The sequence below is a fragment of the Geotrypetes seraphini genome, chromosome 19 (genome assembly GCF_902459505.1).
Source record: "Geotrypetes seraphini chromosome 19, aGeoSer1.1, whole genome shotgun sequence".
Classification (NCBI taxonomy): Eukaryota; Metazoa; Chordata; class Amphibia; order Gymnophiona; family Dermophiidae; genus Geotrypetes; species Geotrypetes seraphini.
In genome coordinates this window covers 10013365-10033927 of record NC_047102.1, presented here as the reverse complement: position 1 = coordinate 10033927, position 20563 = coordinate 10013365, and the positions used below count along the sequence as shown (strand labels likewise).

General features: G+C 38.9%; 1 protein-coding gene across 2 annotated transcripts in view; it reads right to left on the bottom strand.

Moving 5' to 3' along the window:
- The window catches only part of TTC17 (tetratricopeptide repeat domain 17), an 81063-nt gene that overhangs the window by 26150 nt on the left and 34350 nt on the right, over positions 1-20563 (bottom strand). The window contains exons 12-16 of one of the 2 annotated variants that reach the window (XM_033928004.1): positions 20080-20195; positions 15745-15907; positions 14538-14615; positions 4825-5049; positions 2242-2428 (exon numbers count right to left, since the gene is read on the bottom strand). In XM_033928004.1, coding sequence (XP_033783895.1) covers positions 2242-2428; positions 4825-5049; positions 14538-14615; positions 15745-15907; positions 20080-20195 — 769 coding nt within the window. Of the gene's footprint in view, positions 1-2241; positions 2429-4824; positions 5050-14537; positions 14616-15744; positions 15911-20079; positions 20196-20563 lie in introns of both variants that reach the window. The other variant, XM_033928003.1, reaches the window with a different exon arrangement.

Sequence of the window (20563 nt, the reverse complement as noted above, 5' to 3'; positions counted from 1 at the left end):
TTATTGTATTTACAGTTTCTCTTATTGTAAACCGCCTAGAAGTCGCAAGATTGCTGGCGGTATATAAGAATAAAGTTATTATTATTATTATTATTATTGTTCAATATATATCTAGCATCTTTGGGGACAAGATTGGCAAATCTAGGAATTCAACTATGCTGATGATATAAACATCATAATTCCTTTAACCTCCCAATTATTTGTAATCACTCAGTTCATATCTTCAGTGATTCTAATAATTGATAAATGGATGAGTGATTTCAAATTGAAGTTAAATCCAGATAAAACTAAATGTTTTCTGGCCTCTCCACATAATTGTGAAGAAAATAGTATAATTTTAAATGGAATCACTTATCCCGTTCTATCCACCATCAAAATATTAGGTGTCTATTTGGACAGGAATTTATCTATGATTACTCAAGTTGATTCATTGGTGAAAAAAAATAATAAAATGCTTCATTATGCTTTGGAAACTCACTGATTAGATCATATTTTGATGACAAATTGTTTAGACTATTGGGGTTCAGACTTTTTTTTCCCGGAGTACTCTGGACTATTGCAATATTGTGCAACTGATAGTCAACCTAAAAAAACCTGGCTTGACTTAGATTAATACAGAATAAAACAATTTGTCTGATTTTTTTAAATTAAAAAAAAAAAATCAGACCACATAACGCCTTATTCCAGGGAGCTGCATTGGCTCCCCATAGAAGCTAGAGTGCAGTTTAAGTTTGGTTGCCCGTGTTATAATGTAATATCTAGTATGACTCCAATCTATTTAGTTGATCAATTTTTTTTTCCCATCATAAGACGTTCTACTCAGATAGCTTCCCTTTTTGATTTCCCATCGCCAAAAAAGTTGCCGCTATAAAAGATATCATAATCCACTACTGTCATTTCAAGCAACTACAATTGTTCTTTATATCCACATCATAATCAAAATTTTAGAAAAATAATAAAAACTTATTTATTTAGGAAATTTTTGAAAGACATGCTTACCATTAGATGTGCCCACCACTAGACGTGCCATGTACCCTGTCCCAGCCTACTACTAGACCACCAGAGGGGGAACAGGGTACAGGGCACACCATTTGGTTCAGAATTATTTTTCTTGTTTTTTCCACCTCTACAGGTGAATACGTCTTATGGTCAGGTGCGTCTTATGGAGCGAAAAATACGGTATTTCCTGACATTACATCTCAGTCTACTACAAGGCAATGAGCAGATTTCATTTTGGGAAAAGGAAGTTTATGGATTCTTTTGTTTTTTAAATTTTATTATTTTGATTTGTGTATGTAACCCACCTAGATCTTTGGATGGTGCAGGCTATAAGTACTGTAAATCAATAAACCTGGTCAACATGAGGCACGAGTAGCTTTCCAGACAAACATAGCTGCATTAGCCTCTGCAGGGACAATATTCAGCTATATAAAGATAGGCAAATGACTTATCTATATGCCTGATCTCCAACAGTACTAAGCTTAAAGAAGATACAGTGCTGAGAGAGTCTGTGAACCCCTAGAACTGTCTGTATTATATTTATATTCCAAACATAGTTAGATCCTAAGCTAAGCGCATGATGAGAAAAACAACCCTATTAAATAAATAACTTGGACATAGGCAGCACACTACTTGCAGACCCACATAAAACTGAAAACAATAAATATCTGAAGACAAAACTAAAACGAGTTTGAAAAATAAGATTAGCAGAGGCAATGCTTATGTGCTTATCAATAGAGAAACACAGCTAAAAATAGTTTGAAGAATGCACACTGTAGGAGTGTTGGAAATGGAAAAATCTGGTCTTACCTGCTAATTTCTTTCCTTCAGTTCTACCAGACCAGTTCAGAACTGGTGGGTTATATCCCTCTGATTTCTATAGGAAGGAGGGGGATCCAGGGCTCCAAAAATATAAACAACCCCTCATTTGAGACCTTCTAATACAGGCCCTTGGTAACTTTCCAATCAAACATATCTACAATCTCTCTTGTAAAGATTTGGTTCAAGAGATTGCAGGCTCAAGAAATCTACTTGCACATTCAGAGATCCTACAATTTGCACTACTGAAATCACTTGTAGGTAAACCTTGGCCTCCTTGGCCACTGGTGTACTCTTCATACCACCCTGATGCTTTGCATAGGCTATTGCAGCGTTCTAGGAGAAAATTCTTACTATCTTGCTTGCTTATAGGAAGTTCTCTATATTACTGTTACATCAGCTGAGCTCACTCTGGCTACTTACCAAAGCAAGTGGATGTGGTGATGTTGTACAGGAGTGGGTAAAGCTGCATACAGCGGATCAGCTTCAGGCTGCTCTCACAATCTGGGCACATTGTAGTCAAAGACAGGCCCTGCCTGAAGGCATGCAGTGCCCCGCTGATGTTCTTCAGAGCCAGGTAGGCATTCCCCAGACTTAGAAATGTCAATGGCTAAAAACAAGTAAAGTAACCACTTATATCAGACAATTTCAACACTGCCAAAAGTTTTGGCATGTTTCAATTAAGAGATTGAATTTTTAAAATTTAAATGTGTTTAATGTGGAAACAAATGAAGCACCATTTTGACATCCATATGTTAAAAATTGTTTTGGAGGTTATAATATTAATAAAACACAAGGAGCAAAAGGGTTTCTGCCAAAGGGTACTCAGCAAACTAATTAAGTAAGCACTTGATCAATATAAAGCATACTCAGATACACATTCAACAGATGAGACAGAATCTTTAGTTTAAATCGTCAGACTAAATTTTTTTTTTCCATAGAAACAAAACAGGCAAACCCTTTACTACATCTGGCCCTTAGAGCCGAATTGCATCTCCTGGGTAGATATTTGCAAGTTGAGAAGATGCATATTTGAAAAAAATTGCTGCTCGGCTCTGCCATTCCAGGAGCATAAATCTTTGCTGCAGAAGCCTGATACAGGTTTTAAAAGTCTCTGCTGAATTATAAGTTGTTTTTACATTTTGACCTTGACTCACCTAAACTATATGAACACTAATATTTTTCTAAAATGTCATGTTAAAATGGATTTACATAGGATTTTTTTATCCAAACACATCAGTAAACACCCAGAACATGATCGTACTTAGAGGGGGTTATGGCCTACAGCATTTTCCCTCTAAGCAGAGCACGTGAGCAATTGCTCATATATTTTACACAATCGCTCAAGAAAACACTCACCCTACACTACTTTCAAATAAAATTATAAACACATTTGTACCCAAAAGCCTTCCTATTAGTAGATGAAGCATCTCAAGACTGAAAGAATCTATGCAAAGATATGTTAAAGCTATAAAATGAATTTGTGCTGCTCCTTGTTTTTCTTTACTGTGCATGCGGGTTATAAATGTGAAAAATAAATAAATATATATTTAAAAAATGAATTAAACTAAACTAAATCAAATTACCAAGTGTGTGATGTTCTTTTGTGCTATATACAGAAATGTATTGCTAATACTGAGATCAAAAATTGTTGGTTCTTAGAACTTGTTGCTCACATGAAGAAAAATGTACATGCAGCTGGCCACTCCTCAGGTAGAGCATTGATTAGACCTTGCCATCATAGTTTGTATGAAAAGGAAAGGCTTATGTGTACTGGGAGTAAACAAAAAGCAGAGGCCAAGTGCAGTGGCTAAACCAAGGCAACAGATCCAGCTATACCAGCACATACGAACAGGACTCAATTGCAAAACTAACCCGGTAACTGAAAACTAATTTATACATTACTTAACCACTACTGAACTATAGAAACTGTATGAGAAAAGACAAATAACATGTTAGCTGGTTGCTAGTTGACCTGCAATGGAAAGCCACCAGTTTAATACTGCCACCACCGATTCCCTTGTTCTTATTCTTGAAAAGTTACAGGTCAATACTCAGCTGGAGATGGCGAGCCAAGAATCTCGGCGAGAGGGAGAATTAGAAGTCCTTGAGCATGCGCAGATGCATGCTCAAGGCAGGCAGAAGCCGAAAGATCTTCTAGGCACCGGCACGATCTGTGCCTGCGTGCCGGTGCCAGACGGGGGGGGGGGGGGAGGGTGTGCCAGTTAGAGCGAGGGGGCCTTTGAGAGCGGGGGGGGGAGCAATGCCGGTTATCGGGGGGTGCTCGCAAATTGAGTCAACACTCAGTTTGCGAGTCAAAAGTTTGCTGAGTGTTTTGCTCGTCTTGCAAAACACTCGCAACCGGGTTCCTCGCAAACCGAGGTTTGACTGTATATGTATATATATATATATATATATTTAAAACCACCTGTAGTTGGTTAAAGTAAGATCTGGATATTCAATGCCAGGTCATGTCTGAGCACTGGCACTGAATATTTTGGGTCAGCAGCGATATACCTGCAAGGCTAACTGAGTAAATGCTATTTAAGCTGTTTCACTTACCTGGTTAGTTATGTGGACACTGGTACCAATTACTTCCAGTACCTGCATAACTTCCGGATTACTCTGGCTCTATTCTGACAGCGCCTCAGTAATCAGAGGGAATATTAACTGGGCAGTACTGCTGAACATCCCCTCCTGAGGCACTTAGTGCTCTGTTAAATCCCTCTGCTTACCAGGCCCTTAAATTATTTGCTCTTCAAAACCTAAATAAAAAAAAGACATTAAACTTGTCTTTGGATCCCCTTTCGGCATCTTCAATTGAATATTTTGATGATGGTGCTACTTAGCAGGCCCAAGTTCCTTTGCCTGGATGTACTCTGGTTTTTATTCTCTCAAAACAGCAAGCAGAGCTCAGTGACAACAAACTGAAAATTACCTAAGGAACACAGAGTTTATTCTATTTTGTTGCTGCCTGACAATGAAGAATGAAAGATGGTGGCTCACCTCAGAGCTATTAATGGCCAAGGCCCTTAGCAGCAGCCTGCTGGCATCCAGAGGAAAGCCATAGTGGATCAGAAGGTTGGCCAAGTTCACAAGTGGGATATCTTGATGTTCTTGAGGAGCCAAACTCAATGACCCTCTTAGACAGGTGACAGCACTCGTGCTGTTCCCCACTGCTCGCCAGTAGAGTCCAGCTTCATTCAACATTAACCAAAGTGGTTTGCTTGACTGAAAAAAAGAAAAGAAATTTAAAAAAAAAACGTTTTCCTTTGACAACAGAGAAAGTTACCTATATATCTGCTTAGTTTATTGATCTGATATATTGCCATTTATTAAAAAAACAAGAAAAATCAAAGTAGTCTACGAATATAAAATAAAAAGCAATGGAGGAGATAGGACAGTCTCCAGTAGCAGGAGTGACACTTGGGCAAGTATGTGGGGCAAAAGAGAAAGAAAATGTTACAATCAGTAAAAAAGTAAATAAAATAGAATAAAACATCAGAGAGCAGCAAATGTCTGCATTCAAACAACTATTCTAAGAATTGAAGTAAAACAGCATAAGTAGCTAGAATTTTAACCCACATTTAAATATGGAGTATGAGCTCTCATCCCTCAGTTCCTAGGGGAAAGCAGTTCCGCAAAGAACTCCAACTAGTGGACTCAAGTCTTACTTTTGGTGGAGGAAGTATATAGAGCACATTCTGCTGGCAGGATCCCAGTGGATAGTAACAGGTGATAGATACAATGGCAGAATAAGATGAATCGTGCCAGAAGAAATCACTGAGAATCTTGAATTTGATCTGAGCCTGAATAGGAAGCCAATGTTCTTTGAGAATGAAAGTGACATGAGCATTCTTTTTAGCCCCACACAGAAGTTTCACTGCAGTAATTTTGGAGAGGAGCAAACGGTTTTGCAATACTTGAAGTGATTTATAATTAAGGCGTGGATAAGAATGCACAAAAATCATTTGATCAAACGCAGATTTTTGACTAGAGATGAAATTTGAGTGCTAAACAAAAGACAATCATCTATGAATTCTAAAATACAGTGCAAGGTCTCTGGACCAGACCGCCACGTGAGCTTAAGCGGAGTGTGTGCTTAATAGGAGTACCACTTTTTAGTCAGGTGGTCGTTTAGCCATTATCGGCAGCTACCTGGGGTGATGGTGGCAACAACAAGCAGTGCTGAGAGGAAGGTGCTGGTGAGTGCACGGCGCTGCCTAGGACGGCTCATGATGCTGTGACATTCCGGGGAGGAGGGTGGGGGGATAGTAAATGTGGTGCAATAAATACAGAGGACCCGTGATTGCATTTAACAGGAGTGAATGTAACATGAAAAAATAGAGGTGGGACCTATGACATCAGTGCGCATAAGCGGATCGTGTGCTTATCAGAAGTGCAAATATCTGGAGTTTACGTCCATTGACTAATGTTAAAAAAAACGGGACCATGGTGGTAGGGTGCGGATAACTGGAGCATGCGCTTATCCGACGTGCACTTAGGTGGAGTCGACTGTAGTGCAAAGCTGTATTTAATGGAATCTGAGTGCCACCAGGTGATTGGGTGAAGGATGGAGACATTTTCCTCCTGGAAAGCAACCAGCTAGTGACTAGTTCTGAAGATGTTTCAGAGTCTATGTAGCAGGCTCGTATTACTTTCAAGGTGTGCACATTAATTTTTAGATTCATTTTTTGGACAGTTGCCTAAATATGTTAGCTACCATATATTTTTACCATGGAGAGTAAGGTTTTTGCATTTTAATTGCAATTTGATTTTAAATTTTCCCTCTCAGCAAGACGTATTAAGTATAAATGCTATGCTAATATTAGATTACCTTACCAAGCTGCTTTAATATGGAACTCTCACTATTGTACATTAGAGCAGAAATGAATTACTTAGGTTTTAGGCCTTCCCCGACTTGCAGGCACAATGTCCCAAAGCTTCCTGGCAGACCCCATAGCGAGAGCATTGCTTCACTGACTCTACAAGAGCCAACATCATGCCGAGCCAAATGGGCACTGTCCCAGCCCAGCGGGAGTCTCTGTGCATGAAACGTACTCAAGCCCAACATGCTGCTTCCAACAGAAGCAGGCACCAGCTGCACATACTCCCCCATACTGCACACTGCCTTGCAGAAGCCCTGGCCCTAAATGGCTTCTCTCTCTCTCTCTCTCTCTCTCTCGTTTTTTACCTATAAAGCAGCAGCTTTTATTTATAATTGGGGAACCAGTCCAGAAGGAGATGCTAAGCCTTGCTTCTCAAAAGGGAGTGGGGAAGGGGGGCTGCAGGCCTCAGGAGACAGAAACCAGATCCCACTAGACAAGTGCCCGCAGAGCTCAGTTGAGCGTCAGTTGACAAACTGAACCAGAAGTGACCTATCCAGGGCTCAGAACTGGAAGAAATGACAATTCATCTGCTGGAGATAGAAAATACTGAAGGGCTGTGTTACCAGACAGGAGTTATACAGCTCACTTCCGTGTTCTCTATTTCCACCTGCTAGTCAATGGACATGATTATCCCATAAGGATGCTATGGAAACTCCTTTTACAACATTATATTATGAGTATTCTGTTATGGAGTTATTATTTTAATTGTATTCCTTAGAAAAGGCTAGTCTTTTTATTGTGATTTGCAAAGAACTAGCTTGGTATTTGGCAAAATATCACAATAAATACTGTATTATATTGCGCTGCACATCAATAGTAAGTTTATTTCACAGCCTTGGATTAAAGCAGCAAGGTAACACAAAGAAATAAAAGAGGGCTGGGGCAACAATGAATCCTTGTTGGGGCAGCATAGGTCAGAGTATAGAGCAGATAGGCAGGAGTTGAAGCCACTCATTGAATGGGTTAACTTAGAAAGAATGGAATCGTTTTAATGCTAATTCATTTACATCAATCTCCGAGTCTGGCTAAAAAAAGCAAAATGCCCAAATTAAAAGCTGCTCTCCATGTCGAGGAAAATTAGAACAATTTTGCTTCCAAAATGCTGTGTGGATTTCATTCAATGTAGACATTATGGCTTTCTCAGTGTTGCATCTTCTACAACCAGACTATTTTGGAAGGTTTTTATTGAGTAGTTGTGAGACATAGCTTTCTCAATAAATTTATCAATGAATAGAACTAGGTGTAATATATTACAAGGTAATATTAATTGTAATATATTACTTTTACAAGTAATACATTATTTTTCCCAGTAACCTACTTATACTAATAATATAACATATTCCCGTTTCCTAATGAAACTGGTGATTGTTTTTTATATTACTTTTGGAAAGAAATTTACTCAACAGTAGTTACTCGTACTTTTAAAAGTATTATATTACTAGTGATATGTTGCCAGTTTGCTCGTGTATTACAAGTAATATATTACTGCTACTATTACATTTCTTACCTTTTTGTTTAATGTGACAATTGGAATTCTTTCCTCTCAGATTTAGATTTGTTTATTGTTCACAGTTTTGTCATCTCCTCAGAAAAGATGGTATATTAAACCATATGATATAACTTAGTAATATATTACTTGCCCAACTCTGCCAATGAATGTCACAGTAGAAACTAAACAGCAATACAATATGTACAATACAACATTTATTTATATACCACAAATACCTTAAAGTTCATTGCAGTTTACAAATGATAAGACACGGAGACAATATCCATAAATACAAAATTAAAATCCATATTAAATTCACTATTCCTCTAACACATATTCATTAAACAAAGAAGTTTTCAGAATGCTTTTAAGAAAACTTTTATAATTACTCACTGAAGTTACATGATCTGGTAAAATTTTTCCAAGATTTTGCAGCTTGATAACGCAACTATGGAAGTGAACAATCTAAAATATTTCATTCCCCTCACTTCTAGAAATCGAAATGGAGAGTTTTGTCTTAAGCCATTAAATTCTGTTTCAGAATAGCATGGCAAAAAGCAGTTACTTACCATAACAGGTGTAATCTGGGGACAGTAGGCAGATATTCTCACATGTGGGTGACGTCATCCACAGAGCCCGGTATGGACGATCTTAAAAGTGAACTGTCACTTTAGGTTTTAGGAAACTTTGCAACTGCCCACACTGCACATACGCAAGTGCCTTCCCACCAGATGTAGGCTTGCGGTTCCTCAGTTCTATACGCAAGCTTAAGAAGCCAACCAGGGGAGGTGGGAGGCATGTGAGAATATCTGCCTGCTGTCCCTGGATAACACTTGTTACGGTAAGTAACTGTGCTTTATCCTAAGACAAGCAGGCAGCAAATGCTCGCATGTGGAACTCCCTAGCTAAACATAATGTTATGGAGGGAGAGTTGGCCATTAAGAAGAAAATAAATTCTGTAATACTGCTTGGGCAAAATGACCATCTCATCTGGAATAGGATTCTAAACAGTAGTGAGATGTGAATGTGTGAATCGAGGACCAAGTAGCTGCTTTGCAAATTTCATCAATGGGAGTAGAACGTAAGAAAGCTGCTGATGCTGCCACAGCTCAGACTTTGAGTGCTGTTACACAACTCTCAAACTGCAGCCCAGCCTGAGCATAGCCGAAAGAAATACAGGCCGCTAGCCATGTGGAAATAGTTCTTTTGGTTATAGGCTTGCCCAATCTGTTAGGGTCAAAGGAGATGAACAGTTGAGGCAAAGTCCTGTGTGATTTAGTTTGTTGTATGTAGTAAGTCAAGGCACATTTACAGTCCAAGGCGTGAAGAGCTGTTTCTCCAGGATAATCATAAAGCTTTGGGAAGAAAACTGTTAGCACAATGGATGAAACTCCGTGACCGCTTTGGGGAGGAATTTAGGATGGGTACGGAGAACCACCTAATCATGATGGAACACTGTGAGGTGCCAAGCTGTGAGGTGTGATTTCAGATTGGGATTTGCAAGGGAATTGGATCCCTGGCACTCAACTGAAGTAGAAGGGAGGACCAAGGTTGTCTGGGCCACTGAGGAGCTATCAGGATCATAATGGCTGACTCTCACTTGAGTTTAACTGACGTCTTGAGAATGAGAGGGATTGGTGGAAATGCACATAGGAACATGTCTATCTAGAGAGCATAGCCATTCGTTTCATTCTAGAAGAGGGTATAGAGTCCCCAAAGATAACCTGCAAAACTTTTCTTTGACTAGATATTTGTTTCAAGTCTCGGAGGTTGAAAATTGGTCAAAGACCTCACATTTTCTTTGGAATTAGAAAATACCTGGAGTAGAACCACTTTTTAAAGCCCATCAACGGTTTTGACATGGACAGAAAAATTCTGGCAGCAAAATTAAACTTAATGATGAAATAGAGGAGAAAACCAACCGAAAAATAATACAAAGGCTGAAAAGTCCCACACGAAGGCTGAAAGGTCCAAGTGAGGAAAATATATATTTTTTTTAATAAGAAAAGAAAATGAGTAAAATAAGGAAAAAAAACAACAGCCAAAGGCATGATTAGAAAACGATATGGGTTGAAGGCAACACCAACTGGACAAAGTCCAGAAAAAAAGCACTTCTTCACTCCATGGAAAATGAAGAACTGAGGAACCTCGAGCCTACGTCGGACGGGAAGGCACTTGCACATGCACAGTGTGGGCAGTCATAAAGTTTTTTAAAAAACTTAAAGTGATAGTTTACTTTTAACACTGTCCATACCGGGCTCCGTGGATAACGTCACCCACATAGGAGAATATTCTGCCTGCTTGACCTAGGATAAATGGCATATAAAGTGGTGCTTCTCCTTGGTAAATTTTAAACAGCATACAAAAAAACAAACCATATTCTGGCTTCCATTGGAAGCCAATGAAACTTTATCAAACATGGTGTAATTTTATCTTATTTATTTTCAATCCAAAAATAAACTGAATCACAGTATTTTGTAGAGTTGAGAGTTCAAATAGATGATGTTACAACAGTCTATCATTGACAAAAGCAAAGACTGAACAATTGAAAATGATGTTCAAAATACTAATTTTTCTTAACTTCCAGAAAAGCCCAAAAAAAGCAGTATCAATAAATTAATATGAGATTCCAAAGATAAAATACTTTAAGGCTCCTTTTACAAAGCCACATAGGCTTTTTTTTTGTCACCGGCCACAGCAGTATTAGCTCAGACGCTCAAAGAATTCCTATGAGTGTCAGAGTTAATACCACAGCGGCCGGATAAAAAAGCCTAATGCAGCTTTGTAAAAGGAGGGGGGGTAGTTTTTTCTTGGTTTAATTTCAGTTGAAATTCAGCCATCCAATGGTCTAATATATTTATGCAATAACTTGTATCATACTACAAAAAACTCCACTTAGGTAAAGCTGAGAGCCTGCTCTAATGGAAGAAAAGCCTCAGGTTTCATCGGCAGAGCTCAAGCTCAAACCACCACCACCACATCATTGGCAAAACACTTCCATAGAGTGACTATCGCTAAGGTTTAAAATTGGTTGAGGACAGAGATTTTTGTGCAAACTGAAACCACTGTGATTAAATTAAAGCAGTATGTAATTCTGCCGACGTTTCACGGCACTAAGCCGTTTCTTCAGGGCTATTCTGACCTTGCTTAGATTTTCACAGAGTGACAGCATTGTACTCACGATCTCACCAGTGTCCTACCACTGGTCACTGTGAAAATCTACGCAAGGTCAGAATAGCCCTGAAGAAACGGCTTAGTGCCGTGAAACGTCGGCAGAATTACATACTGTTTTAATTTAATTACAGTGGTTTCAGTTTGCACAAAAATCTCTGTCCTCAACCAATTTTAAACCTGAGTAGATTGTCACTCTATGGAAGTGTTTTGCCAATGATGTGGTGGTGGTGGTTTGAGCTTGAGCTCTGCCGATAAAACCTGAGGCTTTTCTTCCATTAGAGCAGGCTCTCAGCTTTACTTAAGTGGAGTTTTTTGTAGTATTATATTTATATTTCCCCACTTCACCTTTTGCTGTACAGTGCTCCCCTGCGAATTCGCGGTCCCAGTCATTCGTGGTATTTTCCAACCGCGAATGAGCGGGCAGGAGAGGGCAGCCGGAGAGTGCAGCCGAAGAGGCAGAAGAGGGCAGCCAGAGTGCCAGCGAGTGAGTTCCAATAAAGTATAGTTTCTCTAGACAGCTAGGGCTGTCGTCTATGCTTGTTGAGCATTTGAGGCTGGTCTGAGTAATATTTTCCTATCTATGTGGTGTTTCTGCGGCAGGAAAGCTACTGCTATAATATCTTTACTGTGTTCACACTAAATTTTTTATACTGTATAGGGAGTGTGATCCTCTTTCTTTAAAGTGTTGTTAACAAGCCCTCCGTAATCCTTATCAAGAATGGGATAGAAGCCACTGGCATAGTTGGAAACTTGATCTAATTTTCCCACTGGATCTTTCAGTATTGATGCCCAAACAATTTCTCTCAAATCATTAAGGAAAAGACCCTTTAGTAACATCTCATTTATCCATTCAAAGAATAATGGAGTCTCTTTCAAAATATGTCGGACAGAAATCAAGATGACAATATACTTTAAACATATCTATTATACATCTTGTAAAGGATTTCAATCTCCTGGGCTCTTTTGTAAACAAAGAAGCAACTAGCAGGGAAGAAATACGCCGCAGAATAGCACTGGGTCACTCCTCAATGAAGGATCTTGATAAAGTATTCAAAGACAAGGAGGTAACACTCCAAACGAAGATCAGACTTGTCCACGCACTCATTTTCTCAGTAGTCATTTACGGATGCGAAATCTGGACACTACGGAAACAAGACAGAAAGAAGATTGACTCATTCGAGCTTTGGTGCTGGAGAAGGATTTTATGCGTGCCGTGGATTGCCAGAAGAACTAACAAATTGATTCTGGAAAAGATCACACTGGCTATGTCACTCGAAGCCCAAATGATGAAGTTACGACTCTCTTATTTTGGTCACACCATCAGAAGAGAAAGATCATTGGATGAGGACACATTATGTTTGGGAAGATTGAAGGAACCAGGCGAAGAGGACGACCTGCAATCAGATGGCTGGACATGTTGAAAACAACCATAGGGATGATGCTGGGGAGGACCTTACTGGACTAGTACAAAACCGATCTCTTTTTAGATCTGTAATTCATCAAGGACTTGAGCACGAATTGATGGCACTTAATGTAACAATATATACCTTTAAGAGCTCCTTCTAATCTACTCTTTCAAACTTTGTCCAAATTAAATCTACAGAGACATCTTTGTTTCTGTCTCTAAATATACCCAAAATAATCCAACTTACTCGAAAACTGAGATTACTCATACTTTTGCTTGAAAATAATTAGCCAAGTGGTCTGCTGTTGGAGATTGTTCACTAGAAGTATTAGTAAATTTATCTGTTTTTACTAAAGAATTAAGTAAATTAAATAATCTACTAGTATCGGAAACATCTAATCCAATTAGAATAATTAATTCTTTCTTGTTTCTATCAATTTCTGTTTAGAAATAGCTTTTCTCCAATCGGTTTTGAACTCGTCATTTGGGAGTTTTTTCCACTTCCTTCCTTTCGAGTTTCCTGCTTAAGATCTAAGCTGTGCTGAAAAGCATTTTACACTATTCTTTTGTTTCCTTATTTTCCTCTTTCTCTTTTGTAATAGAGCCCGCTTGTCCAAGACATTTTAACTGTTGTATTCCAATTTAAAAACAAAACAAAACCCACCTTATTATATTATCTACACCCTCCAATTCAATCTGATTCCAAAACTGAGATGGTTCAATTTGTTTTCTAAACTCATTATATTGTCCAACAGTCAAATTAACTCTATTACTCTTTTTACAACAATTAATTATAAAATTCAACATATGATTGAACCATATTCAGTTCACCAAACTCCAGAAAACAAAATAACAGCATCTAAAATTTGTGTAAACGAGACCAAATCTAATTGATAGCCTTTAGAATGTGTCACCTGAGGGTAAAATACAAAAATTCTAAATGAAGATTAACATCACCTAATAATAGATTATATTGAGAATAAAGAGAATTTCTTAAAATAAATTATTGTAAATCATCTTTAACATGATTCCATCTACATTAACACACAGGTTAATGATTCCTCTATCTGACATTCTAATATTTCTAGATCAGAGGTATTAACAAATTCCCAAACCTTAACCACAAAATTATTTTTATAAAGAATAGTACCACCACCATCTTTTTTTCCCCTTTCTACATAATGGTATTATTTTATAACGTCCGGACATAATTCATTTAATACAGGATCTTCATTAGATTTTATCCACCTCTAACCTGGCTGATTATCCTCTAACCAATCCCTAATTAAATGAGTTTTATTTCCTACTGACCTAATATTCAGATAAATTTGGACATCTTCTATGGCTGTCATTTTTAATTCCGAAATAGATCTTATTTCTACTTATAGCTGATTGTTTAGTGATAAAATTTTCCTTCTCTCTTTTCCTTGGTTTCAACAAGACCTCTATATTCCACGGTAATAATTCACTGCAATCTAACCAGAACAGAGGTCCTCCAATAATTATAGTCCACAAGCTTTGGCAAATAACCCTCAAATTCTGATCTTTCTAGACATTGAACATAATATCTCACCATCAGAAAATACCAAACTAAAGATTAATGAGGTAAGGGTCAATTTTTGGAAAACAAATTATAGTTTCCTTTCATGCATACGGAGTAAGCCCCTGTGAAAAGTAAGCCCCTGAAACCTCTCAGCACCATAAAGAGCTAAACACTCTCACAGCAGCTTGTCAAACACAGCCACCATAGCACACAACTTACCTTCTCCATAGCCTGGAAGAGGAGTTCCCCTATTTGATTGTCTGTCAGAGCGCTGCTGGTGATTCGTGAGAACAAAACCTGGAAAGACAAATTTAATTAGCAAGAACATCCCAAGGATCTTTACAAAGAATGCATCTTGCCTGGCTGTGATTGGATCTTCCAATAAAATTTCAAAATTATTTGTATTGTATTTAAAAAATTAGCTATATGCATTTGTACTATTTATATTTTGATTAACTTCACTTACATATTCCTTGATGAGTAGATTATAAAAATTTGTTAAATAGCCAAGTTTTCTTTGGCTATTCCCAGGGGCATCCTTGGGGCAGAATTGTGATGTATATGCAGAATTTATAAATTATGTCTTCCACTTCTAGGCCTACCTTAGAAGTCTTGGTGATCTAATGCTGTTTTCCACTATCAAAATAGCTGCCAAGACCTTCAGGCTCTATCGAGTTGTGGGGAGAGGAGCGAGTGCTGTTTTAGGAGGGGGGGCAGGCCAGCTAGGCTATTCTGTTTTGTCTTTGGCTGAAACCAAGGGAGAATTTTGGACACATATTTGATTTCAGTTGACACTGAAAAACCTGATTTTGGTCGGCCTCTAGAGGAAACCTCATAAATTTTAACAAGTTCTCTACATATAATTAGAGAATGACACGGGAACAAATTTTTCCCCATCCCCACAGGAATTCATTTTCCCGTCCTTACTCCATCCTCATCTGCACAAGCCTCAAACACTTTAAAATCAGCTCTATCCAGACAGCAAAATGGACCAGAAAAATTCCCTAACCAGATCCCAACACAATCTTACCACTCCACCTGCTGGAGACTGAGAAAAGACTGAGTGTAATAGGGACTGCACAGCCCACTTGTACTGTAGCCAAAAGTCAATGTCTCAGTCTCCACCTGCTGGCAGAGGAGCATAAACCCATTCGTTTCTGTGCTGGTCTGGAGGGACGCTAAAGAATATATATTTTTTATACTAGCGTACAAGGCTCATTTCTAATTACAGCCATAATCTTTAAAATCCATACTTTAGCCATTTCTGCTCCACTGCAATGTACTCTTTGTAACAACCATCACATGGAAAACAATCAGCATAGTTTTGTTTACATGGTTGGGGAGCTTTCTGGAGTGAAGTATGACCGAGAACAAATCTTTAAGAATCTCTAAATACAAAGACCTAGTAAGAGGCCAAGTAACTTACACCTTTCGCATGACCATCTGGCATTTTCAGCTTCAAGTTCATCTTATTATCCAAGTCTTTGACTAGCTGATATAGTGTTTCATTGCTATGGACACTGGGAATGGAGCAGTCTGGTGTACGTGGTTCTCCAGCAGCCTCTCCCATCTTGGTCATAACTGGGCCACTACTGAGAAAAATAAAAGAGCTACTTAATAACTAACTGCAGGGACACACAGAACAATTTTCAAATTGGCCATCTGCTGCCAAGTCTGTGGGTATTTTTATCCTGAAAATTTTGCAACAAATTCAAAGGGAAGATACATAGGCACTTTTCCTCTGGTCTTTGAGCCTGCTTTTTTGCGGGTAGATTTTTCATGTAAAGTACCGTGCAAATGTCTGAAAATCCAATCTAAAGCTGGACTTTTACTAAACTGCGGTAGAGCTTCTTACCGTGGGCTGGCGAGGTAAATGCTCCAGATTGAATGAGTGTCAGAGAATTTACCTTGCCAGTCCACAGTAAAAAAGCTCTACTGTGGTTTAGTAAGATGAGCCCCAAATATGCTGTTGGAAGCACCTTCCCATGCAATATTAGAAACATAGAAACATAGAAATAGACGGCAGATAAGGGCCCACGGCCCATCTAGTCTGCCCACCTTAATGTCCCTCCCCTACCTTTGCCCTGTGAATAGATCCCATGTGCCGATCCCATTTGGCCTTAAAATCAGGCACGCTGCTGGCCTCAATCACCTGTTGGCCCAATATTAAAAAAAAAAAAAAAAAAAAAGTTCACCAACTACCAATATTGGTGACCATGCTAATTTAATACTGACCCCCCCCCCATGAGTACTGCCAATGGATTATAAGTCACTTATTGCTGTAGACTGAATCAAATACCCATATTCAAAACTGGGCCATGAAAATGCTTGAATATTTATTGTCCACTTTAGGTTTCCTTTGTTATTTTAGTCTGTACACCACTTTTTATTTTATTTATTCAATTTTCTATACCGTTCTCCTAGGAGAGCTCAGAACAGTTTACATGAGCTTATTCAGGTACTCAAAGCATTTTTCCCTGTCTGTCCCGGCGGGTTCACACTCTATCTAATGTACCTGGGGCAATGAGGGGATTAAGTGACTTGCCCAGGGTCACAAGGAGCAGCGTGGGATTTGAACCCACAACCCCAGGGTGCTGAGGCTGTAGCTTTAACCACTGCGCCACATTCTCCCCTGCCTGGACCTGCTTGCCGAAATGGACAGCAGAGAAAGTTTTAAATACTATACTAAGGTATGTTTAGCCACTCCTACCCTAGCTGAGAATTCTCAAGCACCATTCTAACCTCATAAGCAATTTCTTTAAATTAGTCCTCTTATTTTCTTACTCCTGCTACTCCATCTTATCTACCTATATTTTCCATATTTTGATTACACCCTATGCTGTCTACTAGAATGTTATATTGCATGCTTTGTTAGTAACATAGTAGATAACAGCAGATAAAGACCCGAATGGTCCATCCAGTCTGCCCAACCCTATCCACTCTTTGAATTACTGACTTAATTTAAATTTTCCTTCTTCTTAGCTATTGCTGGGCCAGAACCTAAAGCTCTGCCGGGTTCTATGCTTAGGTTCCAACTATTGAAGTCTCCATCAAAGCTTACTCCAGCCCATCTAAACTATCCCAGCCATCGAAGCCCTCCCCAGCCCATCCTCAACCAAATGGCCATATATGGACATAGACCGTACAAGTCTGCCCAGTACTGGCCTTAAATTCTGTTGACATTGTAATGTAGCATATTATACCATACCTTGTGTTATTTGAATATTTTTACTGCTGTAATTGTTTTTTGCTTATGTTTGACTGTACACTGCCTTGAGTGAATTCCTTCAAAAAATCAGTAAATACATAAATCCTAATAAATAAATAAATATAAATAGGTCTGGGCTCCATTATATGTAGTCACAGGCTGATATTCTGTTAGCTCGGCAGATAAAAAGTAGGGCAGCAATATTTACATCACCATGGGTTAGGTAGTAATGAGATGCAAAGCACGCATATGAATACAAAACAGCTCATTACTTTATAAAAACTAGAGTTCATCCAGAACACTGCCATTAAAATTATATACAAGAAAAAAAGGTTTGATCATATTATGCCGTTATTTATAGACGCTCATTGGCTACCTATAACCCACTAGATATCTTATAAAACCCTCCTTCTCACTTTTAAAGCAAGATCCAAACACACTCCAGCATTCATCGACCAACTGCTAGTACCATCAACTGCCCCCCTACATCACTTTGTTTGACCCAACACAATCTCCTGGGTTTGCCAAATCGTATATGATACCACCCAGAAAACTATCTTCTCAGTCACTGCACCAACCCTATGGAACACCCTTACCTAATCACCTACGACAAGAAGACTGCTTAGCAAAATTCAAATCCAATCTTAAAACATTTCTGTTTAAAGATGCCTTCGTCGCATAATTCCAACCATCAAGACTTACTCCTAATATCTCTTCCCTACTGTGTTGCCCTTCTTTTTATTTTTAAATATAATGGAATTATTTTCCCTTCTTCCCTCTTGTAGTGAGTATTGGTTTAATGTTTGTGCCTATTTTTTGTCAACTATTATTTTTTAACTTAATATTATTAGTATTTTTTTTAGTATTTATATACCACTTATAGTCCAAGTGGTTTACATTCAGGTACTCAAGTATTTTTCCCTGTCTGTCCTGGTGGGCTCACAATCTATCTAATGTACCTGTGGCAATGGGGGGATTAAGTGACTTGCCCAGGGTCACAAGGAGCAGCGTGGGTTTGAACCCACAACCTCAGGGTGCTCTAACCACTCCGCCACACACTCCCATAACTTTGTATGTACACCGCTTAGACTATTAGGTAGGCTGTATATCAAATTAAAACTAAACTTGAAACTTAAATGCCTCATATGAGGAGTACTAATTGTAATAAATAAGCTAAGCTTATGGGGGATACATGATGAAAACTTTGGACAGCCACATGCCGGGCTTAGCATGGATACTGCATAAGACTGCTTCAGCATCCCCTCCATTTGATGGTCCTGCAGATCCTTAAGCACTGCACCACTTTCAACCAAAATGGTCATCTCGGTCATATTTAATAGCAAGGCATCCATCCTAGGCAAAATACAATGTCTCCTGTTCAGCAACTGGTCTCTAGTACAGTCTTGTGATGACCTCTCCACCTTGAAACCAGCATCATGGACCACTGGTCTGACCCAGCAGCGGCAATTCTTATGTTCATTCCTCTGCAGTCATGTCCTTGATCACACTATGAATGGGAAAAGCTCTGGTAGGCTTCTGAATCCCTTTCAGCAACAGATCCTATGCCGCCACAGATTTTGGCAGGCGCTCCTCAAGTTCTGGTGGTTTTGAAGATTTTAATTTGATCCTTTTAAATATTCATACTGCTGCTGTCTGCTGCTGGAACTTCCCCGTCTTCAAGAGGATTATCAGGAAACTCAAGACAGATCCCCAAAGAGCCCTCCAGGCTCTCTCGAGGCTAGGGATCTCCCCTTACCAAGATTATTTACTGAGTCCTTCCTGTGACTCTTTAGACCGTCAAAGAATGCAAAAAGAGAGAAGACCCCCCTTGGTATTCCTAGCTTCTTTTGTTTTGGAGCTCTAAGTGCAGCTTTCTCTAAAAAAACTTTCTAGCCTCCTCCCAAGAGCTGGATAGGGGGAAAGAAACAAGCACAAGGCCCCCAAAGTAGCTCCAGCACTAGAGGGAGATGTGAAAGAGGGAAGGTGAACCCACCACCTCTGAGGTTTGTACCACTGAACCTCTAAATGGCCTTAGCTGAACCAAGCTCTCTTATGTTCTACCAAAAGGGTAGAACAAAGCTTAAATTCTTGACTGTGCCAGAAAACTATCCAGGTCAGACATAAACTGCACAGGTCCCATCTGCTGGAGAGTGAGAAATAACTGGTTAACTGAGGGCTGTAATGTACCTTATATATGGTGATGTCATTAAACGAATGGTTCTTTGTCTCCATCTGTTGGCAGGAGAGTATAAACCAATGCATTTGGACTGGGCTGCAGATATGATAGAGTACTTATGATCCTTCTGTACACAGTCATTAACTTTTCTGTAGAATCAATGTCGAGAGATTTGCAGAAGTTTTGCATTTCAGCAGACACTGCTGCTGTTCCCTTCTCAGAGGTTAGCACTAATATTGCAATATGAGATCTAATTATCCGATGTAGACAAAAATCTTAAGCAGTAGCTGCTCCTGGATTCTGCTATCCAAACCTACAATATCACTATGCTGTCTCTAGATGTTCTGCACTTAAACTACAGTATGTGCCAGGATTACCTGAGGCCTCGGTTTTCTGGAGGTAAGAAATATGTTGGAAGCTCTTCATGGGCAGGGATTGTAGGATAGGTTTTAGCGCAGTCTGGTCTCCTGGGCCACAACATATCTTGTTGATTCTGATGATAAAAGTCAAACACAGAAGCAGCTAATTTAAATAGGTATTTAAGACAGGGGACCAGCAAGACTTCTTGCACAAGACATTTTTGCAAATTTATTTTTAAGTTTCCAATTTGGCAGACAATCGGTACTGTTGTATTTCCTCAAGCATGGAGGTGAATTTCAAAGTAAAAATCATGATGAAAAACAGCATTGCATATTTCTGAGTAGAGGATAAACATTATAATTAAAACATCTTTCAACAAGTATACCTTAAATTCTCAGATGAAGGGAAATACCTACTGTACATGAAAGTAATGTGCTGATAAAGAAGATGCACCAGGTACTAGGACTCTTCATGTGAAATCTATATTATTTTACCAGTACT